This window comes from Castor canadensis, chromosome 8 (genome assembly GCF_047511655.1).
Source record: "Castor canadensis chromosome 8, mCasCan1.hap1v2, whole genome shotgun sequence".
In the NCBI taxonomy this organism is placed as follows: Eukaryota; Metazoa; Chordata; class Mammalia; order Rodentia; family Castoridae; genus Castor; species Castor canadensis.
In genome coordinates this window covers 133,362,632-133,384,916 of record NC_133393.1, presented here as the reverse complement: position 1 = coordinate 133,384,916, position 22,285 = coordinate 133,362,632, and the positions used below count along the sequence as shown (strand labels likewise).

At 39.3% G+C, this 22,285-nt stretch overlaps 1 protein-coding gene across 1 annotated transcript in view; it reads left to right on the top strand.

The window, feature by feature from the left end:
• Ccdc38 (coiled-coil domain containing 38) overlaps positions 1 to 22,285 on the top strand; it is a 60,598-nt gene that overhangs the window by 27,137 nt on the left and 11,176 nt on the right. Inside the window, exons 8-14 of the mRNA XM_074084165.1 lie at positions 579 to 730; positions 2,532 to 2,627; positions 5,064 to 5,121; positions 13,245 to 13,311; positions 15,131 to 15,282; positions 15,884 to 16,019; positions 21,168 to 21,373. Coding sequence (XP_073940266.1) covers positions 579 to 730; positions 2,532 to 2,627; positions 5,064 to 5,121; positions 13,245 to 13,311; positions 15,131 to 15,282; positions 15,884 to 16,019; positions 21,168 to 21,373 — 867 coding nt within the window. The remainder of the gene's footprint in view (positions 1 to 578; positions 731 to 2,531; positions 2,628 to 5,063; positions 5,122 to 13,244; positions 13,312 to 15,130; positions 15,283 to 15,883; positions 16,020 to 21,167; positions 21,374 to 22,285) is intronic.

The following is a 22,285-nucleotide window of genomic DNA, read 5'->3' as shown; positions in this document are numbered from 1 at the left end:
ACCAAGTCTCCAGGTATTGTCAGCAAGAATTGGGGCATCAGAGTCAGTCAAATGCAGGTTTGAACACTTGGCTCTGCCATGTACTAGAGAGAAGACTTTGTAAGTCATCCATTTCTACTTCTAAAAGATGGGAATAAGAATACCTACCTGTAAGTGCTGTGTTGTGGATGAAATCATGCCTGTAGTGCAGTTTGTAAATTACCTCACACATAGTAGGTCTTCATGAAGGATTAGTATCTTCACTTCCGCTTTCATAAGTACTATCCTTTACTACTAATTTTTCCTTGTGTCTAAAACTTAATAAAATATTATATTTCTCACAGAAATAAGTAAGCAGAGTAAAACTATTACCAGCCTATCTATGTGTACATATCATTGGGCATGGTTTATTCAGATAACATTCCTATGGATTTCTTTCTTCTCATATTTTATTGAAGCCTATATTTTATGGTCATACTTACAATTTTATAAGTTCATTGTTACTCAAATACATAAACAAGAGAATTAGTTTAGTAAAGTATTTTAGTGAATATGCTTTCACACAGACACCCCTAACCATATACTTGTTTCTTTTGAAGTGAAATAGCAAAAACAGAATTCCTTCTTAAGGAGTACATGCAATATGGAATTTTTCTGATGAAATTGTCTCCAAAACAATGGCAAATCCAGCAAACACAAAAAAGAGCACAGGCATCAAAAAATAATCCCAGTCTCCCAAAAATATTACCAAGTAAGTCAAATATTCTTAATTTCAGTTAAGTAAATATCCCCAATTCTAAAATATTCTGCCTCAATGTTTGTTATTTATTTAAATAGTCAAAATTTTAAAAAACAAAACCTGAACAAAGATTTCCACTACTTGTTATTATATACTATTAATTTGGAAGTTCAGGTAAATTTCAGCTATAAAGCTATATATATGTAGAAAGCTATACATATAAATGTAGAAGAAAGAGAACTATGTTATTTGGAGATGATATGATAGTATAGAAATCCTCCCTAAAAAAATCTCAAAAATGATTTAATATTATTAAAGGCATCTATAAAATCAATGGATACAAAGTCAATTGTACTTTATTAACCCAAGATATTGTCCTCAAATAACTAACTTAGTAACAAAAATACTTAAGAAAAATTGAACCCAGGAAAACAACAATAACCGTAATGTGTGTGATCTGGAAGTCTGATAAATAGAAAAGTAGGTCATGCTTTCAGATAGGAAGATTGATATTGTAAAGTTACCAATTTCCCTGAAATGAATGTGTGGGAATCATGTTGGAGTGCAGAGAACTTTGCACAATGATTCTGAGGCTTATCTAGAAAGATAAATAGGTCTAAATTAAGAAGGTTAATGGGAAGAGTTACTGATCCTTTAACATGTTATATAAAGTATTGTCACACCATTTCAGTAATCAGAATAGTATGGTACTAGCATGAGGGGTCAACTCAATGGATCAGAAATAGATCACATCATAGAAGCAATTTCATAAATGATCAAAGTGGAACCACAAATCAAAGTGGAAGACTTGCATCTTCAGCAACATTGAGGACCAGACTTACCTCATGCCTGAAAAAAATTCTGAAAAACTGGATAAACATAAGAAATAAGAGTTTTCAGACATTGGACATGAAGCACAGAGAGGGGAAACCAATGAGGTGAGCACTCTGATGGTCTCAGCTTACTGCCTGGAGAGAGTGTCCAGGAGCCATGAAAAGACAGGGACTCCGGGTGGATCCCAGCTGAGAAATGAGCATTTGCACCACAGAAATTGGTAAGGAATTGGCTGGTTGTTAACCACTTCCCAGCACACTACTCATTTTGCTCTGTCTTTTGCTACTCCAAGTGTCAGTTATAGCATGTCTTATAAAGTATTGATCAGAGCAATGACACTTGGTTAAAGCTCACTATAAGGCATTGAATAAATAGGACTGGGTGTGGTGGTGTACTGCCTGTGGTCCCAGCTACTCAGGAGGTGGAGGTAGGAGAATCATGGTCTGATGCTGGCCCCAGGCAAAAGTGTGAGAACCTATCTGAGAAACACAACAAAAAGCAAAAGCACTGGGGAAGGGGCTCAAGTGGTAGAGCACTTAACTAGAAGCATGATGCCCCGAGTTCAATCCCCAGTACTGCTAAAAAAAATAATGTGTTGAACAAGAGAGGGAAAAATGGGAAGGAAAATACAGAAGAATTTGCAAACAATTAAGACTTCATTCTCCTAGACTTCTCATCTAAATAGAGGATGCTAGGGATATAGTAGGTCTCTTAGATGAGAAGTATCAATAGCTATGATTGGGATTTCGGGGGTTATGACAGACTGATGTCAGAAATGGAAACCTCTTGGGTTCTCAGAAGTCCATTCTCCCTATGCCAGAAACCAACCCTTGCCATTTGCAGAACAAGTTTGCTGGTTACCAAGTCTCCATCTGTCCCTGGAAGTTTTGACAATAACTTGTCTTGCTATGAGACAAAGCTCTCATTCTCAGAAATGCCACCCCCCACTCTATCCCATCTCTTTATTTTCCATTTGTAGAAAGCTTATTAGGTTCAAGTAAAAAAGGCAGCATTGCTGACGAGTCCGAGAAGACGTCAGTTTCAGATGACTATTCTACCGGAAGAGGGAGCCAAGGTAAAAGCAGAGATGTGTGACTTCACTCCCCAAAGGAAAACCAGAGAATGTGTCTACCTCAAGGTAGAGGACGACCTACAAGCTCACCTGCAAAATAGGCGGTGCCATATTACACCCCCCCTAATCCTGGGTAGTCAGTAGTTCCATTGTCTTCTTGTGTTATCACAAAACTCAGAGAAGTGTCCAAATCAGCAAGAATCATCCCCTGAATAAACACCAGATGGCCTTGGGTCCTGCCTAGCTTGACCCTTCTTTCCTCTGATTCAGGCCTTCCTTCTGCTAATGACAGGCCTGGTCCAAGTGACTGCCATTCCCAAGTAACTCAGGAAAGTCACTCTTGGGAAAAACAGGCAACTCTGAGAGTTCCTTCAACACTACCATCCCCTTCAAGTAGAACAGCCTCCTTGCTCCACACTCCGTCAGAGCTGCAGGCCAGGGATTTGGCTCCAGTGTTTTAACATTGTTGGACTGGATAGCCAACACTTAAAAATCAGCAGATGTCAGAAAAACAGCTGGATTTCTATCTTCCCTCAAAATCTCTTAAGACCTGAAGCCTAGGCCCAAGCCAGGAACCTTCTCCCTGGGAGAGGAGTCCGCCCTGTTGGGCGGCCTTCGTCCCTGCCAGACACTGTCCCCTCTGTGCTTGCCCCATCCTGTAAGTCATCTGAGTTTATGATATGTCCCCACCTCTCAATACAGGCAGCATCTTGGGAATCTTTTTCCTATTTAAGCAGCAGGTATATTTAGTCATCAGGGTAAAGCTCCATGGTATAGTTTGCTGCACAGAAATGACAGTGGAAGGAGCTGATACCTTGTGCATTACACCAGTTGATTGAAAAGTGGGTATCTTTTTAACTCAGGAGGTCAACTGACAATTACATGACATATTACTTTGCCTATTGGGGAATCTGGAGTGTGGGGTGGGAGGGAGGGTAAAGGGAGTGGGTGGTGACAGCAATGTTCTTTTCCCTTTAAAATCTTGAGTACAGGTGTAACTCAATTTAAGAGTATTAAGAGTATTTCTAGTAATATGTGTGCAGGTATCACCTTAAAAGCTAAAACGGTATTATAATAGTATAGGGTCCTTCATCCATTTTTTTTCTTTTTCCATTTTTCACTCACTCAGTATTTTGGGCACTTCTTAAGAACTAAAGTACACAAAGATGAATTGAACACTGCTCTGTACCCCAGAGCTGTATGTGACAATGGAGCAAGTGACAGACAGGGATAGGCAGTGAGGGCTCTGGGAACAAAAGCTTAATCTGTATCTCTGCTGACACATCTAGGTGTCTTTATAGGCAAGGCCACGTTGCAGCTAGGTGTTGAAGAATGAGTATGAGCTTGATAGGTGGGAAGAATGAGGCACACTGTGACGACAAGACAGAATGGCAGGAATACTGATTGGGAACCATAAAGGGGCTAGCATGACCTGGGGCAGGGGGGACCCTGGAGGCCAGTGGATGAAGAGATTCAAAGCCAATTTTGACCATTTTTTAGAGCTGGGCCCAAACCTTGATATGGAGGAAGAAGTACACATGGTATGAGGGAAGCAAGGTCACAGGTGCCTTGTTACATGGTAATGATAGGTCTCTTCCCAAGGGGTCATGGTGGAAGTACATGCCATTTTTAATTTCTCCCTTGATTTTTTTTTAAACCTGTGATTAGAAATGTGTTTGTCTGTATGTATTTATATAGATATATACGTACATATACACTTACATATTACACAGAGATGCAGATAGATATATATATCAGGCAAAAATAGAACCATGACACGTATTTTCTAATTTTTGTCCATGATTTATGATTTTCAGTAGTTGCATCCTACTTCTGACAATTCATGCCCCCTCCATCCTAGCCACTGTGCTTTTGGTTTTATACTTATGCTTGGAGCCCAGTTTTAGTAGAATAAAAGAGCTCTGCTTTCCCTGTGATTATCATTCTGGTAATAAAATTATATTTTAAAAAAGTAATGGTCGTATCTGTGCAGAAAAATGGATACCTCTACTTACTTACCAGGACTCTTTTTTTTCAGTACTGGGATTTGCACTCAGGGCTTCATGCTTTTGCTAGGCAGGCACTCTACCATTTGAGTAACGACTCCAGTTCTTTTGTGTGTGTGTGTGTGTTGGGTTCATTTTTCAGGGGGGGCAGATCAGGACTGGGGTTTGAACTCAGGGCCTCACTCTTGCTAAGCAGGCATTCTACCACTTGAGCCACTCTGCCAGCTGTGTTGGGTATTTTTGAGATAGGGTCTTGCTTTCATTTTGCCTGGGCTGGCCTCAAACTGTGATCCTCCTGATCTCTGCCTCCTGAGTAGTAGGATTACAGGTGTGAGCCACCAGTGCCTGGCCTGGGACTCATTTTTAATTACACATTTTTCTTTTCCTTCTACTATCATCAATGGTATGGACCTCACATGGACATTTTGAATAGGAAAGACACACAAGAAGATCACCCTGAATGTAGAACCTACAAAATCATCCCTGTTCAGGTACAGTGCATACTTAATCCACTCTCTTGGAAACTGTGGTTTTTAGAAAACCAACATGGAGGCTGTGTCTCCACACCTGTTGTAACAGACACTGGCATCAGTGGTGCTGTTTCTATGGGCTGCTGAGGTGACCAGGCTCTCTGGCATTCTTTGACAAGGGCAGGCTTGTCAAAGAAACTGCCAGCTCCCTGCATCTGGGATCTTCCTCTCTCAGAATCCACTGTTATGTGGCTCGTTAAACTACTCTGCTAACTTGTATGTTTGCAATTTCACCACATCATTCAAAATTGCTGCCATGGGGCAATACAGCATTTTTATTTTTGTTTGCTTCTTCCCTTACTTAATTGGTAATTCATTTGTACTCATTTCATAAATTGCTCACCCTCAACTCTGGCTACCCCAAGAGAATTTTAAGAAAATATATCAGCACCTGGGCCTTGTGGACTATCCCTGAGAAGGGCTCTGAGCCAGCACCAAGGTGTCTACAACAATCACTCTGAGCCACAGGACACTTGGCTCTCAACTTAGGTGCCTTCGGGTTGCTCTACTTCTGTGGCATTTAGCCATCACTATTTTTTAAATTAGACTTTCATGCAGTTCTAAGAAATAATGCAGACAGATCCCATGTATCCTTGACCCAGTTTCCCTCAATGGTCATGTCTTGCAAAAATGCAGTCCAAAGCAACAGCCAGGACAATGACATGGACACAATCAAATCCAAAATGTCACCATAGGATTCTTCATATTCCCCTTGGATAGCCACACCACCTTCTTTCTTCCCCTGCCAACTACTAATCTGTTCTCCATATCTATGGTTTTATCTTTTCAAGAATGTCATATAAATAGAATTATTCGAATATGTAAGCTTCTGGGTCTTTTATGAAGCATAATTCTCTGGAGAGCCATCCAAGTTGTTGGGTCTGTGAATAATTGGTTCTTTTTATTACTGAGTAGTATATTGTATCTTATAGACACACTACACTTTAAATTATTCACCCATTGAAGAAGAACATCTAGATGTTTCCAGTTTGGGGCTATAAGGGTAAAGTTGCTATAAGTTTATTACATATGAACTTTCTGTGGGAACATAGCTTTCATTTCTCTGGGATAAATGTGTAGAGTGCAAAACCAGGCTGGATGGTAGATACATGCTTAACTTTTTAAAGAAAGCAACAAATTGTTTCCCAGAGTGGCTTGTACCATTTTCCATTCCCAGCACAAGTCTGTGAGTGATCTGATTGCTCCAAATTCTCATCAGCATTTGATGGTCTCAGTATTTTTTATTTGAACTATTCTGGCAGGTGTGTAGTGATATCTTACTGTGCTTTTTAATTTGCATTTCGCTAGCAGCAAAAAGGTCTTGAGCATCTTTTTTAGGTGCTGGTTGCATCTTTGTAGCCTCTGGTGAAATGTTCATGTCTTTCACTCATTTTCTAACCACATCATTTTGGTTCATTTGGTTTTACTGTTAAAAACTTGAGAATTCTTTATATATTAGATACTAGTCCTTTGAGGATGTGTGGATTGAGAATATTTTTTTCCTAATCTATAGATAGCCCTTTCATCAATCTTAACAGTCTTTTGTAAAACTTCTGAAAGTTTTGATTTTTATGAAATCCAATTTATCACTTTACAAAAAATGGATCATACTTTTGATGTCAATTCTAAAATTCTTTGGCCATGATTCTTTTGTTCTGCATTTCTTCCCTAAAAGTTTAACCCCTAAAAGTTGACCCATTTCTATTTTTGTATACAGTGTGAGGTCTGGGGTTTGCTTTTTACCTGTAGACGTCAATTGTTCTTGCAGCATTTGGAAGTGGATTCTTCCATTGAATTGCCTTTGTACCTTTGTCAAAAATCAGTTAAGCGCATTTGTTTGGACCTATTTCTGGATTTTTCTGTTCTGATCTGTTAGTCTGTCCCTCCTCGTGATCTTGATTACTGTAACTGTTAGTCTTGAAATCAGGTAGACTGCTTCTTCTCACATCATATTCTTTTTCCAAACTGTGGTAGCTACTCTAGTTTCTTTGGCTTTCCTTATAAATTTTAAAATATTATGTATATCTATGAAACATCTTTCTGGAATTATGATCAAAATCATGTTTAACCTCATTATGGGTTGAAATATGTATTGAACTCCTAACCCATGGCAACTGCAAATGTAACCTTCTTGGGAAAAAAGATCATTGCACATGTAAATCAAGATGAGGACCCTTAATACAATGTGACTGGCTTCCTCATAAGAAGAGGAGAGTCACAGACAAGGGAGAATGGCATGTGAACACAGAAGCAGAGACGAGTGAAGTATCTACAAGCCTGTGTCCAAGAATGTCAGCAACACAAGAAGCTAAGAGAAGCTTCGGCAGATTCTTCCCCTGGCCCAGCTGAAACTCTGAGTTTGGACTTCTGGCCTCCAGAACTGTGAGTGGATAAATTTCTCTTGTTTTAAGCCACCCTATTTGTGGTACTTTGTTAGAGCCCTAGACTATCAAAAATCTGTACTAATTTGGGGAGAATTGACATCTTTATAATGTTGTCTCTTCTGTTCCATGAACACTGTGTGTCTTTTCTTCAGTTTTTTGTAGTTTTTACTATGCAAGTCTTCTACATGTTTTGTTAGATTTACACTAGAATGTTTTTCTGTATTTTTCTTTTTCAGCAATTGTGAACAGTATTGTATTTTTAATTTGATGCCCTGGGAGTCAAAGCTAATATATACAAATGCAATGGATGTTTATTTGTTTTGATCTGTTTTGATTTTTGAGACAGCATCTCTTTATGTAGCCCATTCTGGCCTCAAACTCTCTGTAGCCTAGGCTGGTCTTAAACGCATGGTTCTCCTACCTCCGCTCTCCAAGTTCTGGGATTGCCACCATTCCCAGTGGGATTGATTTATTTTTATCTTGTGTTCTCTGATCATGCTGAACTTACTAGTTCCAGGGTTGTGTTTTGTGTTTAAAGATTGTCCTTTGCAAACCTACAGCCAGCATTATACTTAACAGAGAAAAACTGAAAACATTCCCTCTAAAATCAGGAACCAGACAAGGATGCCCACTATCTCCACTTCTATTCAACATAGTACTGGAATTCCTAGCCAGAGAAATTAGGCAAGAAGAAGGAATAAAAGGAATACAAATAGGTAAAGAAACTGTCAAAATATCCCTATTTGCAAATGACATGATCCTATACTTTCAAGACCCAAAAAACTCTACTCAGAAGCTCCTAGACACCATCAATAGCTACAGCAAGGTAGCAGGATATAAAATCAACATAGAAAAATCATTAGCATTTCTATACACTAATAATGAACAAACTGAAAAAGAATATATGAAAACAATTCCATTTACAATAGCCTCAAAAAAAATCAAATACCTAGGTGTAAACCTAACAAAAGATGTGAATGACCTCTACAAGGAAAACTATAAACTTCTGAAGAAAGAGATTGAGGAAGACTATAGAAAGTGGAGAGATCTCCCATGCTCATGGATTGGTAGAATCAACATAGTAAAAAATGTCTATACTCCCAAAAGTAATCTACATGTTTAATGCAATTCCCATCAAAATTCCAATGACATTCATTAAAGAGATTGAAAAATCTACCATCAAATTTATATGGAAACACAAGAGGCCACGAACAGCCAAGGCAATACTCAGTCAAAAGAACAATGCTGGAGGTATCACAATACTTGACTTCAAACTATATTACAAAGCAATAACAATAAAAACAGCATGGTACTGGCACAAAAACAGACATGAAGACCAGTGGAACAGAATAGAGGACCCAGATATGAAGCCACACAACTATAACCAACTTGTCTTTGACAAAGGCGCTAAAAATATATGATGGAGAAAAAGCAGCCTTTTCAACAAAAACTGCTGGGAAAACTGGTTAGCAGTCTGCAAAAAACTGAAACTAGATCCATGTATATCACCCTATACCAATATTAACTCAAAATGGATCAAGGATCTTAATATCAGACCCCAAACTCTAAAGTTGATACAGGAAAGAGTAGGAAATACTCTGGAGTTAGTAGGTACAGGTAAGAACTTTCTCAATGGAACCCTAGCAGCAGAACAACTAAGTAGAAATGGGACTTCATAAAACTAAAAAGCTTCTGCTCATCAAAAGAAATGGTCTCTAAACTGAAGAGAACACCCACAGAGTGGGAGAAAATATTTACCAGCTATACATCAGACAAAGGACTGATAACCAGAATATATAGAGAACTTAAAAAACTAAATTCTCCCAAAACTAATGAACCAATAAAGAAATGTTCAAGTGAACTAAGCAGAACTTTCTCAAAAGAAGAAATTCAAATGGCCGAAAAACATGAAAAAATGCTCACCATCTCTAGCAATAAAGGAAATGCAAATTAAAACCACGCTAAGATTCCACCTCACCCCTGTTAGAATAGCCATTATTAGCAACACCACCAACAACAGGTGTTGGCGAGGATGCAGGGAGAAAGGGGCGCTCTTACACTGTTGGTGGGAATGTAAACTAGTACAACCACTCTGGAAAAAAATTTGGAGGCTACTTAAAAAGCTAAACATTGATCTACCATTTGATCCAGCAATACCACTCTTTGGGGATATACCCAAAAGACTGTGACACAGGTTACTCCAGAGGCACCTGCACACCCATGTTTATTGCAGCACTATTCACAAAAGCCATGTTAAGGAAATAGCCAAGATGCCCCACTACTGACGAATGGATCAAGAAAATGTGGTATCTATACACAATGGAATTTTATGCAGCCATGAAGAAGAATGAAATGTTATCATTCGCTGGTAAATGGATGGAATTGGAGAACATCATTCTGAGTGAGGTTAGCCTGGTCCAAAAGACGAAAAATCGTATGTTCTCTCTCATATGCAGACATTAGATCAAGGGCAAACACAACGAGGGGATTGAATTTGATCACAAGATAAAAGCAAGAGCACACAAGGGAGATATAAGGATAGGTAAGACACCTTAAAAATTAGCTAGCATTTGTTGCCCTCAACGCAGAGACACTAAAGCAGATACCTTAAAAGCAACTGAGGCCAATAGGAGAAGGGGACCAGGAACTAGAGAAAAGGTTAGATCAAAAAGAATTAACCTAGAAGGTAACACACACGCACAGGAAATTAATGCAAGTCAACTCCCTGTATAGCTATCCTTATCTCAACCAGCAAAAACCCTTGTTCCTTCCTATTATTGCTTATACTCTCTCTTCAACAAAATTAGAGATAAGGGCAAAATAGTTTCTGCAGGGTATCGAGGGGATAAGGGGGCAGAGGGAGGGGGCGGTGTGGGTGGTAAGGGAGGGGTTGGGGGCAGAGGGGAGAAATGACCCAAGCATTGTATGCACATATGAATAATAAAAAAATAAAAATTATAAAAAAATAAATAAAGATTGTCCTTTGGACTTTGTATGTAGACCACCAGGTCATCTGCAAATAGGGACAGTTTTACTTTTTCCTTCTGATCTGTATGCCTTTTCTTACCTTATTGCAGTGGGTAGAACTTCCTATGTTGAGTAAGAGTAGAGGGAACAGACACCAGTACTTTATCATTAATTGTAATGTTAGCTGTAGGATTTCTGTAGATGGATCTATTCCATTGAGTTGAGAAAATTCCCCTCTATTCCAGTTTTTTCTGAGAGTTTTCATCTAAGTGTTGAATTTTGTCAAATGCCTTTCTGTATTTAGACGCACACAATAGCAAGCAGACCCCCACATTCCCTTTCTCAAAAGTCTCTTTCCCCCTCTCACTACTCTGAGTCTTTTTTATTCATTCAACAAATAGTATTGAGTGTCCTCAGGCCCCAACAATAAATAGAAGACAAATCTTTGCCTTCAAGGGGCTTACTGTCTGGGGAGGAAGACAGGCAGGAAGTTATCAGTCACAACAGATGTGGTAATGGTATTGGAAGCATAAGCTCAGAGGACCACAGGCTGCCAAGGTAAGGCCCTTAACTCAGAAGAGAGGAAAGGGGTTGGGGTCAGGGCAGGACCACGAGTGCTCTCCAGAACAGGTGGTTCTAAGCTGGAGGGGATGTAAATGAGGACAAGCTCTGGGAGAGAGGGCTTTGTGACACAGAGGTGACAGAACCTGACTCTTCAGAATGGCTGGGGCACAGGATGAAAGGTGAAGAGGCTCAAGAGGTGAGTGGGTACTGCATTTCAAGCAGGTGAGTGAGGATGCCATCCTAAGGATTCTGTGCTTTGTCCCAAGAGCCCCAGAAAGCCACTGAGGATTTTAAGCATATGGCAGAGATCCCATCAATTTACATCTTAGAAAGATGAATGTAGCAGTATTTTAGAGAATCAAATGGTGGGGGACAAAAGTAGAGAGGTAGAGAGGTCTATTGTCACAATTCAAATGAGAAGAATGAACTAAGCCAGATGGCAGCTGTGGGAATGAAGAAGGAAAGGCTGTGGAAGACATCAGGGAAGTGGCAGTGGCAGAACTTCCAAAGGCTGACGTGAAGACTGAGGAAGGCATCTGGAAAAGAGAATGGTAACGCCAGCCTTCCAGTAGCAACTAGGCATATGCCCTTCGTTCAAGGATGCTGGAAGCATAGTGAGAAGAGTAGGCCTGAAGAGGAAGAGGAATAGAAGACTGGGGTTTGGGATGTGTTAGTTTTAGCTCACTATGGGACAGCCAGGTGAATATTGATGTCCATTTGGAGAATGGACACTGAAAAAAAGAGAAATTGTGACATGGAAGACATTGGTATGTCAGCAGTGGTTGTATCCATGTGGGAGGACAAGGTCACCCCAAAAGAATGGGCCCACTGAGAGAGGCAGAGAGCTGAGAGAGACAACAGGCATTTATGTAAAAGGGGATCCCCAAAAGATCCATGAGTCTCGGAGAAGTGGGAAGATATTGATTAGAAAACAGTATCTCTGAATCTAAGTGAAAAGAGGGGTGGACAGTGGTATCAAATGCTGTCCAAGCCAGGCATGGTGGTGCACATCTGTAATATTAGCACTTGGGAGCCCAAGGCAAGTTCAAGGCCAACCTGTGCTATATATATATATAGAGAGAGAGTGAATTCCAGCTCAGCCTAAGCTACATTAAAAAAAAAAAAAAAAAAGCTGCCCAAGCAATGTTTCCCAAAAATTCATTCATGACCATGGTCCTCCTCTGTTTTCTCGTACCTTATCCCCAATCACTCAAAGGACTGCTTCCGGAAGGAAATCTGTCGCAGCACTCAATACAAGCAAAGTAAATTATTATTAGCCTGTTTCTCATCCCATTCTCATGCCATTTTCCTTCCTATAAAGACTACCTCCCTTTCAGGCTCCCAGACTAGGAATGGTGGGTCATCTTTGTCTCTTCTCTCTGCCCCAATGGCTCTTTCTCTTCTTGATTCCCATGACTTTTTCCCCATGTATCTTAGATTCTTCTCCCTCCCCTTGCCCCACTCATTCACTCACATTTCCTAACCTCACAGCTCTCTACCAAAGTGTTAATTACCTAGATCAACCAAAAGCCATCTTATTCACACCCCTCCCCACTCCCTGCTGCTGTAATACTCTGGTCACTTTCAATTTCTCTTCCTTGAGGGATTTTTTTCAGAGCCACCTTCTGAGACATTTCATTATTCTTTAAGAATATAGCTCATTGCTCATCTGCCTAGCAGTATCTTCTCAGGCTGACCAGAAGTTATTTGCAAAAGTAAAATCTACTCTTAAAAAGACAAATATTGTTTTGTACTCAAAGCTTCAGAAGACTGTGGTACAAGTGTTGTTTTGAGCACAAATTTCAAAATCATATTTCAAAGTCATATGTTGATCTTGTTTGATATTGACAAAACAGGTGGCATATGTTGCTTAAAAAAAAAAAAGTTATTGCAGAGATGTATCTCAAATAATTAGTACCATATGGGTTGATTCTTCCATATGGTTTCACTGCGTAGGTAAGCCTCGTTTGGGACCAAATCCGATTTTCTTTCGCATTCTCATGGAATCCACCGGTTTCTGCAATGAACGGTTCCATAAGAGGCTACCAAACAGGCTATTGAAAGGAACTGTATTACAATTGGGACCCAAATGACAATTTAGAAAGGAAAGGAAATGTGTTGGCAGCAAATGGCTCAGAAATCAGACATTTTTCTCTTTTTCTTTTATAGCTGCCCTGAGAGCATCAGCTCAGAAGACAGTTTGGAATTCTTAGAAGATGACTACGACTTTGCTCTGGTAACCAGATGTAGTTCTTGATTTCAGTATTGTGTCTGGTCAAAGTAGTAGTCCATTTCTTCTTTTGAAATTAAAATCTTCTGTCCCTAACATTCCACAAGTTTTCCAGAAGGAAATAAAATTTTGACACTGTTTTCCAATTCTTTATGTAGTCCATCCCTGTCATCAGACCATCTATGAAAAATGAATGTCTGTAAGAAGACAGTAATTTGGGGGAGATTTATCATCTGTGGTCTTCCAATGAAAATAGCCACTTTCTGATTGCTCTTCATTTTATTGGTGTTTGAGATATATTGGGTAGCTGAGCCATAAAACAAAATTCTCTTCTATTTCTGCAAAATTAATTTTGAGTTTACTTCACCCTAAATCCAACCAGAGAAATACAAAAGGAAGTTTTAAGACATCCATTATCACATATAATACACCTTACCAAGTCATCCTTTTTTTAAAAAAAGTGTCTAAAAATCTATAACATAAAATTTAACATCTTGGGCTGGCAGAATGGCTCAAGTGGTAGAGCTCCAGCCTAGCAAGTACAAGGCCCTGAGCTCAATCCCCAGTACTGAAAAAAATTTTTTTTTAATTAAAAAAATAAAATTTACTGTCTTAGCCATTTTAAGTATACAGTACAATAGTGTTAACTATTCACACATTTTTGTGTACAAGATCTCTAGAATGATTTCACTTTGCAAAACTGAAACTCTGTACTCACTGACCACCTCCCTTTCCCCACTTCCCCAGCCCCTGGCAACCATAAGTCTACTTTTTGTTTCAAAGAGTTTGGCTACTTTAGATACTGCATATAAATGGAACCGTATAGTATTTGTCTTTTTGTAATTGGCCTGTTTCACATAGCATAAGGTCCTCCATGTTCAAGCATAAAACAAGATTTTCTTTTTTTAAGCCTGAATGATATTCCATTATATATATATGTAGATATATACATATATATGTACATATCACACACACACACGTCACATTTTCTGTATCCATTCATCCATCCATGGCATTTAAGTTGCTTCTACCTCAGGTATGCTGATACCCAAGTATTCTTTGTAAAAATTGTTTACTTAAAGTAATACAAACTTATTCTTTACATTTTGGAAACTACAATTAAAAGGCACAGAGAAAATACCTTGACTTAGCCTCCTGTCTTCTTTCTTCTATTCCTTCTCTTGCTATTCCCGTTCCCTTTTTCCTGCCCTTGCTTCTTCCTCTTAGTATCTCCTTTCTTCTTTCTCTTTTCCTGACGTTCTTCCTTTCTTCCTTCCTCTTCCCCTCTCTAATGTGTCTCCTCTTCACCCCACCCCCAATAACCCAAAATGTCCTCTTCCTAACAACCAGCTCTCACTTGGAACTATATGAGGCTCTTGTGTAACTTTCCACCTGTCTCTCTCACAATCAGAACAGTTGCTAGAATTTGGATCTTGAATGTCCCCGCAAAGGCCCATGGTCCCAGCATGTGTTACTATTGGGAGGTAGTGACAAACCCTATATTCAAGGGAGGTGAGGCCTACTGGAAGGAAGTTAAGTCATCGTGGGCATGCTTTTGAAGAGGATATTGTGACTTGGGCCTCTCTTCTCTGCCTCTCCTCCTCCCTTTTCCTCTCTCTCTCCCTCTATACGACACCAGGCCAAATGACTGTGGACTAAAACTTCTGAAACTAAACCTTTCTTCCATATAAGTTGATTACCTCTGGTACTTTGTTACAGCGATGGAAACTGGCTAGCACAACAGTATTCCTTTACTCCACTGTATCTTCTAGGCAAGTCACATGTGCATATTTATAAGAGCCTTGCATTCTCCATTATTGGTCAGGAGCCAGAGATTTATTTCAAGGAACCAGAAGAGTTGCTTGAAGTCCTCACAGAGCTGGAAGAGCAGAATCTTACGTTGGTCCAGTATTCCCAGGATGTAGATGAAAATCTTGAAGATGTAAACAAAAGAGAAAAAATTATACAGGATAAGATGTAAGTCATTAAAAACAAGCGGAATTATTCTATTAAGGGTCCATGTCCAGCTCATTTATGATGAATTTTCCTCATGATTTCTGTGGATTTAGGGTGGGCTTTTTTTATTAATAATAATTTACATTGTGGATATAAAAGGTAGAAGTTATACTTACACAGAATAGACTGACTTTCATTTAGTTTTGTCCCTACAACCTTTCATAGTCAAAATAATAATAAAAGATAGTTTTGGAAACTAAAAAAAGAATTAAAATGGTACTCACTGCCTTAATTTTTGTCAAGTGTAGATTTTATCCTATCACCTGTCATTTCCTTAATCAAAGCATGCTTTGGATGCTAATAAGTGCATAAAATTAGGAAAAGAAAAAAATAGAATATGCCTTCTGATGGAAATTAAAAAGCAACATTTGAGCATTTCCTTCCCTCATTGTAACTGGAAAAGCTGCATGCTCCTCAGCATTATCTTCAAGCACAGACTCCACTCTGGTTGCTAGACACAGGGTACTGACACATGATCCAGAAGAGGGCTGGAGCTCCTGATTGACGATTATTTCACTAAATCAGAGTTACAGACAAGGATGCCCTTCTTCTTTTGCAATAGAAATGCCAACATAGAATTCCTGCTGGAGCACAAGGAAATGCTTAAGGCCAACTGTGTGAGAGAAGAGGAAAAAGCAGCAGAACTGGAATTGAGATCCAGGCTCTTTAGTTTTGGAGAATTTAATTCAGATGCTCAGGTAATCGTTCGTTGCTCATGGCACTTTTATTTTGACTCAAGATAATAATAAGCTGTCTTCCCCCATTTGAATGGGGGAGTTAAAACGAATTCTAATTCTTCAGGCAGAAAACCAGCTTGAAATTATCTTGCCAGCATGAAATAGTCAATTTACTATACAAGAATCATTCAAATTGGCATTAGAGCTCACTTAAGCTCTTGGCTTAATTATTATAGGCTTTGATCATTTTGGTGGCAATTCAAGGAGCCAAGTAATTAATGAGGAAGCAGTGAATTCGTACAATGAACAATGAATCAACAGTGAATGGGAAATTTGCCCAACACTGAGCCTGTAATATCTGTCAGCCTCTTTGAGCATGAATAGAGGTTCATTTTCACCACACCTGTGACACACACTAGTGTCCTTATTATTGACAATTTCATCTCTCCCAGCTGGCTGCAAGCCTCTTGAGCACAGGGATTGTTATATTATTGTTAGTTTGCTCAGCTTAGTGTCCCCATAAAGTCAGTGTTCAATAAATGTTTGTCGAATGAATGGTTAGGTATTTAGAACTACAACAAATTCCATGGAATATTGGTTCCCTTGTTAAAAAAAAAACCTCAGGTGAAATAAAAAATCAAAGCTAATATGTGGGGCTAATATCACATTTATGATTATGAACTTGATTTTTCAAATAGGTAGATTTGGGGGCCTACATCAGAAAAAGGTGACTGTCTTCTTCTGCCCACAGGTGGATAGGGTTACAAAAGCAAAAACTGTTTATGGCTCCTTTGCACACACATGTCCTAGGATAGCCCTGAGTTAGCAAGGGCTAGGGACAAGCATGGCTGCATCAAGAAGTATGATGATGGCCCCTTTTCAGTTCTTTAGTGTTATTTTTTATTAACCATTTTGGTACCATCCCAAAATACACATAAAATTTACCACTTAACCATTGCAAGTGTGTCATTCATTGGCACTAACTACATTTGCCATGTTATGTAACCATCACCGACCGTTACCTATTTCAAGAACATTTTTATCATCATTTCAACATAAAATCTAACGTCTTACCCATTTTCAAATGTGTATAGTTCAGTAATATTTACATTTACAATGTTTTACAACCAATCTCCAAAACTCTTTTGTCTTGCAAAAGTGAAACTCTCGGACTAGGGTAATGGTAGAGCACTTGCCTACCAAGCTCCTGGCCCTAAGTTCAAATCCCAGTACCACCAAATAAAAGGAAGAGAGAAACTCCATACTTATTAAACAGTCTCACTAATTACCATTCCTCCCTCCCCTAGAGCCTGGCAACCACCATTCTACCTTTTGTCCCTATGCATTTGACTGTACTAGGTACCTAGAACCTGAGTGGACTCGTACAGTATTTGTCCTTTGGTGTCTTCAGTTATTTTACATAGCATGATGTTTTCAAGGTTCATCCATGTTGTAGCATCTATCAGAACTGCATTTCCTTTTAAGGTTAAATAATATTTCATTCAGTCTACCATTTTGTTTACTCATTCATCTATTGATGAACACTTGAGCCATTTCCTTCCTTCAACTCTGTCTTAATTCTGAAACTGACTGACATGCAAAACATGATAAATACCTGTGATACCCACCCCAACCAAGCCCCTTCCATCCAAGTTTAGGGAAACTTTGAAAAAAACGCATTTTCAATACTCTTAAACATTGAAGCAACCAACCAGATCCCTCCATAAAGAAGGGAGGACTGATCTGAAAATTGTTTACTCTCTGTGAAATTTTGGTGACAGTGTAAATTTGGCATTTGGGCCAAATTTGGTAGTGTTTGGCCTAAATGTCAACTTTGTATGTACACGCTGGAGAAAGAGGCTAATAATTCATCATCTCCTGAGATATGAAGGATTGGGTGGGGAAGTGAAGGTAGAGCAGAAAAAGTGGGAGGGAAAAGTGTTCTTTGCTTAGAATTCTGCTTTCCCAACCCAATTCTTTCAGCTCTTAAGGGGCAAAATACATAATCCTTCATGAGTAAATAAACACAGTTGCACCTATTGTTTAAAAAGTTCTCCAGCTTTATTGATGTAAGTGACGTACCTAATTTTGATATTCATCAACTATCAGTTGTTTTGGAGCTAGAATGATAAAAAAAGTTTTTTAATCTTTCAAAGAGGTCACATACCTGAACTGTACTTAATCTCTTAAATTTTTTTCCTTGATTCAGTATTTTATTTTTAAAATAAAATTTTAGACTGGATGAGATGGCTCATGCCTCTAATCCCAACTACTAAGGAGGCAGAGATTGGGAGGATTGTGGTTCAAGGCCAGCCCAGGCAAAAAGTTATTAAGAACACCTCCCCCTCATCTTAACAAACAAGCCAGGAGTGGTGGTGTGTATTTGTAACCCAAGCTATGTGGGAAGTGTAAGTAGGAGTATTGTGTCCAGGCCAGCCAGGGGGAAAAAAACAAAAACCTATCTGAAAACTAACTAAAGTGAAAAAAGGACTGGTTGTGTGACTCAAGTGGTGGGGCACCTGCCCAGCATGCACAACTCCTTGAGTTCAAACCTCAGTACCATCAAAAAAATGCATAAATCATAAGCATACCTCTCAAGGAATCTTCTCAGAGTGAACACATCCACGAACAACTCACAGATATAGACTGTCATCAGTGGCCCCTAGAAACCCTCCTCAGTCCCCCTTCCAGTCTTTGCCATACCCCAAAAGTGACCACTGTCCTGGCTTCTCTCACCACAAATTAGTTTTCCTGGTTTTGAACTTCATGGACAGGGAATTGTGCAATATACCTGCCTTGTGTCTTTCACCATTATGTTTGTGAGTTCCATCACGTTACTTTGTGTAGCAGTTGTTTTCATTGAATATGAAATGGAACAGAAGCTGTCATTTTGTTGGATTTGCAGAATGTTTCATGTCTTGTTTTATTCTTTTGTAAGAGTAGCTGATAAAGTTCAGCTGGAAGAGTGTGTGCAGTGAGTCCACAGCAGAAAGTGACATGGATTATACTTACAGAATCCTTGGGTTGGAAAGAACTTGTGATGACATCCAGAGAGTTCTCCCTCTCCTCTCCATTTTGACACAGTGGTTCTTCCTAAGACATAACCCTGGTCAGTTCACCTCCCAGTTCACTGTTGGCAAGTACCTTAAGTGCGTATCCTGGTGCTATCTTCCACGGCCCAGCCACTGTCCCTCCTGAAGATGCAGATCACCTCTGGCTTCCAGCAGCCTCCTTGGGCAGCTCTTCCTCCCACTGCCATCTGGTGGCAGGTCCAGGGATCCAGCTCACATCCCTGCCCTTGTTCATTGGCTTCTGCATTGTGCATCAGGACCACAGATCAGCTTTTCATATCTAAGTTATCTTCCTTACTGTCATTCCCCTCTCTTGCTTCTTAATACTGTTCTTACTTTGTTATTTGAAGAAAATACCTATTCTTGTCTTTTCCTCTCCCGTTTGATGAGAGAAAAAAAGGGAAGAAGAGAAAAAGACATCCTGAAAAGTCAGTCTGCCCATCTCCAAAGCTCTTAAGTTTTTGATAGGAAATTTCTATCAATGTTAACCATCTCATATCACTGTTGCTTTTTCTCAAAATGAATATTTAATATATATTTAAAGTACCAAGTATTTTTTCTGCTTTAATGATTTATGTTGCAGCAAGATTATTTTTTCATATGCAATGTATTTCAGCCCTATGGGCTACTTTTACTTTTTTTTCCCCCCTTTTATATTTTTCTGTATGTCTTCAAGGTTTCTATAAGAAATGTGTTGCTATAAAAGAGAGAACATGAGTTATTTTAGGAGGGGGAGGAGCCTTATGGCAAATAGGACTTATTATGCTTCTTTTACATTGTTTTGTATTTCTCCAAGCTTTCTAAAAGAGTTGTGATTTAATATAAATAGGAAACACAGCAAGTGTTTAGAGAGAGAAGGAGCTTTCTGTAAGCAGAGCATCAGAATGCTTGTTAAAGTAGGAGGGGAAAGACAAGCTGCTGGAAGTCCACTCTTGGCATCAGGTCTTGGCTTTAATCAATGCTGGTGGCTCTGCAGAGAGTGTGGCTCCAGGAGGGGCTGCCCCAGTGGTGGGCGTCACATAGGTCTTGGGTGTGTTACTTGTTCTCGGCTTTATGGTGACTCTCATCTTCTTGAGCAGAAGCAGGAAATGGGGCAGAATGCTACCTGGAAAATGATTCACTTTGCCCAGCTGTTTATTGAGCACCTCTTAGTGGTGAATACCTGGTTGACAGTGGAGAAAAAGAATATGAATTTTCTTATGGTCCTGAGAAGCGTTACCACCAAGCTCAAGAGTCTCCATGAAAGTTAAAACAGCGTGGTGTCGAGGTACAGGGATCAGCAAGGTTTGGCCTGAGTGTCTGTTTAGACTAGAATATAGCAATGGCTTCCCATTGAGGAGCTGTGAAAATTAAACTACTAAAAAGGCTTTGGTAGGGAAGCCCAGGAATCCATTTTCCTCTAATAGAATGTGTGAATTTATTCAGCAAACATTTATCTAGTGTATAGTTGTATGCAAAGCACTGTTTTACATATGACTGTAAGCTTAAGAAGTAGCTCCTGCCCTCCAGGTGCTTAGTCTAGAAGGGGAGATAAGGCATGTGTGCCCTCATACAGAGTTATCATAGCTTTAGCGATTACAATAGAATAATAAACACAGAAGGGGAAGAGCTCACATATTGTGCCATGATTGGTACAAAAGGATTTATACTATATGTTGCCTATACTTGAATGTTTAGGGAATCAGATACACAAAACCATTCAAGCAAGAAGATATTCTGTCTTATTACAACTACTTTTTATATCTACACTTAAATATATTTTGAGAAAAAATTCAAAGTGTTACTATAAAAATTATCTGACTATAAATTATGATAGAAATACCCTGCTGCATTTTCTCACTGCTCTTAGTTTTTCTCTTAAAAAAGGAAACATTTAGGGTGTTCAGGATGGAGCTTAGTGGTAGAGCACATGCTTAGCATGCCATGAGGCTGGGTTCAATTCCCAACAGCAAAAGAAAAAAGAAGAAAAAAAGAAACACATAATGGTACACAAAGGACTTCATGTTGTAACTCAGTAAAATGGAATTTTAAATTTTTTGAATTAGTGACCACGTAGTCATGTGATGTTTTCTGCTCTTTCATTTCTTTGCAATTTCAGGAAAAACTGATAGAATCACTTAGTAAAAAAATTAATCAAGTGTACAGAGTCTGCATCGGAGATGCTGAGGTTGGCAGCCTAACCCCAGTTCAAAAGCTGGTCAAAGTAGAGTCTCGCCTGGTGGAACTGAGTGACCTCATCGAGTCCATTCCCAAAGAAAATGTGGATGCAATTGAGAGGATGAAACAGAAGGAGCGGCAGCAAAGGTACTGTCACTGTCTTAGGATGTAAGTATAATGAATTGACTGAATGAGTAGATACTGTTGCCTAGATTCTACTATTTCTATGGCAAGGACTGCCATACAGGGACACAGTGGAGTCAAACCAAGCCCTGGCCTCCTCATAGGGCTGCATTTACTGTGAGAGACATTTCCATCAAATATTCTTAGGAAATAAAAGTTATTATTACCACTGGTAATGAGCACTGAAGGAAAAGAGCTGGGTGAACAAAGTTCATAAGGCAACTGACCTAGTTTGGGATGGGCAAGAGCCTTTAGCCTGAACACATCAATCTTCAAGGCAAACACAGTTGTTAAGTGTTCACTTGTGAAGAGCTATCCTGTGGAAGAATTGCACTTATGGTGAAGGTCCCAAGGCACAGAAAGTGCCTTCTTTGGGAAACCACAGGGGAACTCAATCTATGAAGCAGTTGCTTGGAATTCAGAGCCACACAATGGGGGTTTTCCTCAGTGCAGAACTGGCAACACTTACTCAGCACTTACTCATTGACTCATTTATTCCTCAAGACCAACCTTGTGAGGACTATCATCCCTGAAATTCTCACCCCCAATCCCACTGAGGCCTTTCAGGAGAATGCACTTACAAATTTCTATTAAGAATTATATAAGGATTTTTATGTACATACTATGTTTGGGACAATGATTATTATAAATGTAACATGATTGCTAGTAAATGTGGCACTCAGGGAACGTTTATAAGTGAGATAATGTTTGTGCTGTAGCAAAAAAATGTTGGGAGGCAGACTAGAATTATGGCTACAAGTGGGCATGAAACCTGTCTGCTGGGCTTAACTCAGGTTCAACTATTTACTTTTGTGACCTTAGGCAAGCAGCATAACCTGTCCAGTCTGTTCATCTATAAAATGGCAGTGATAATCA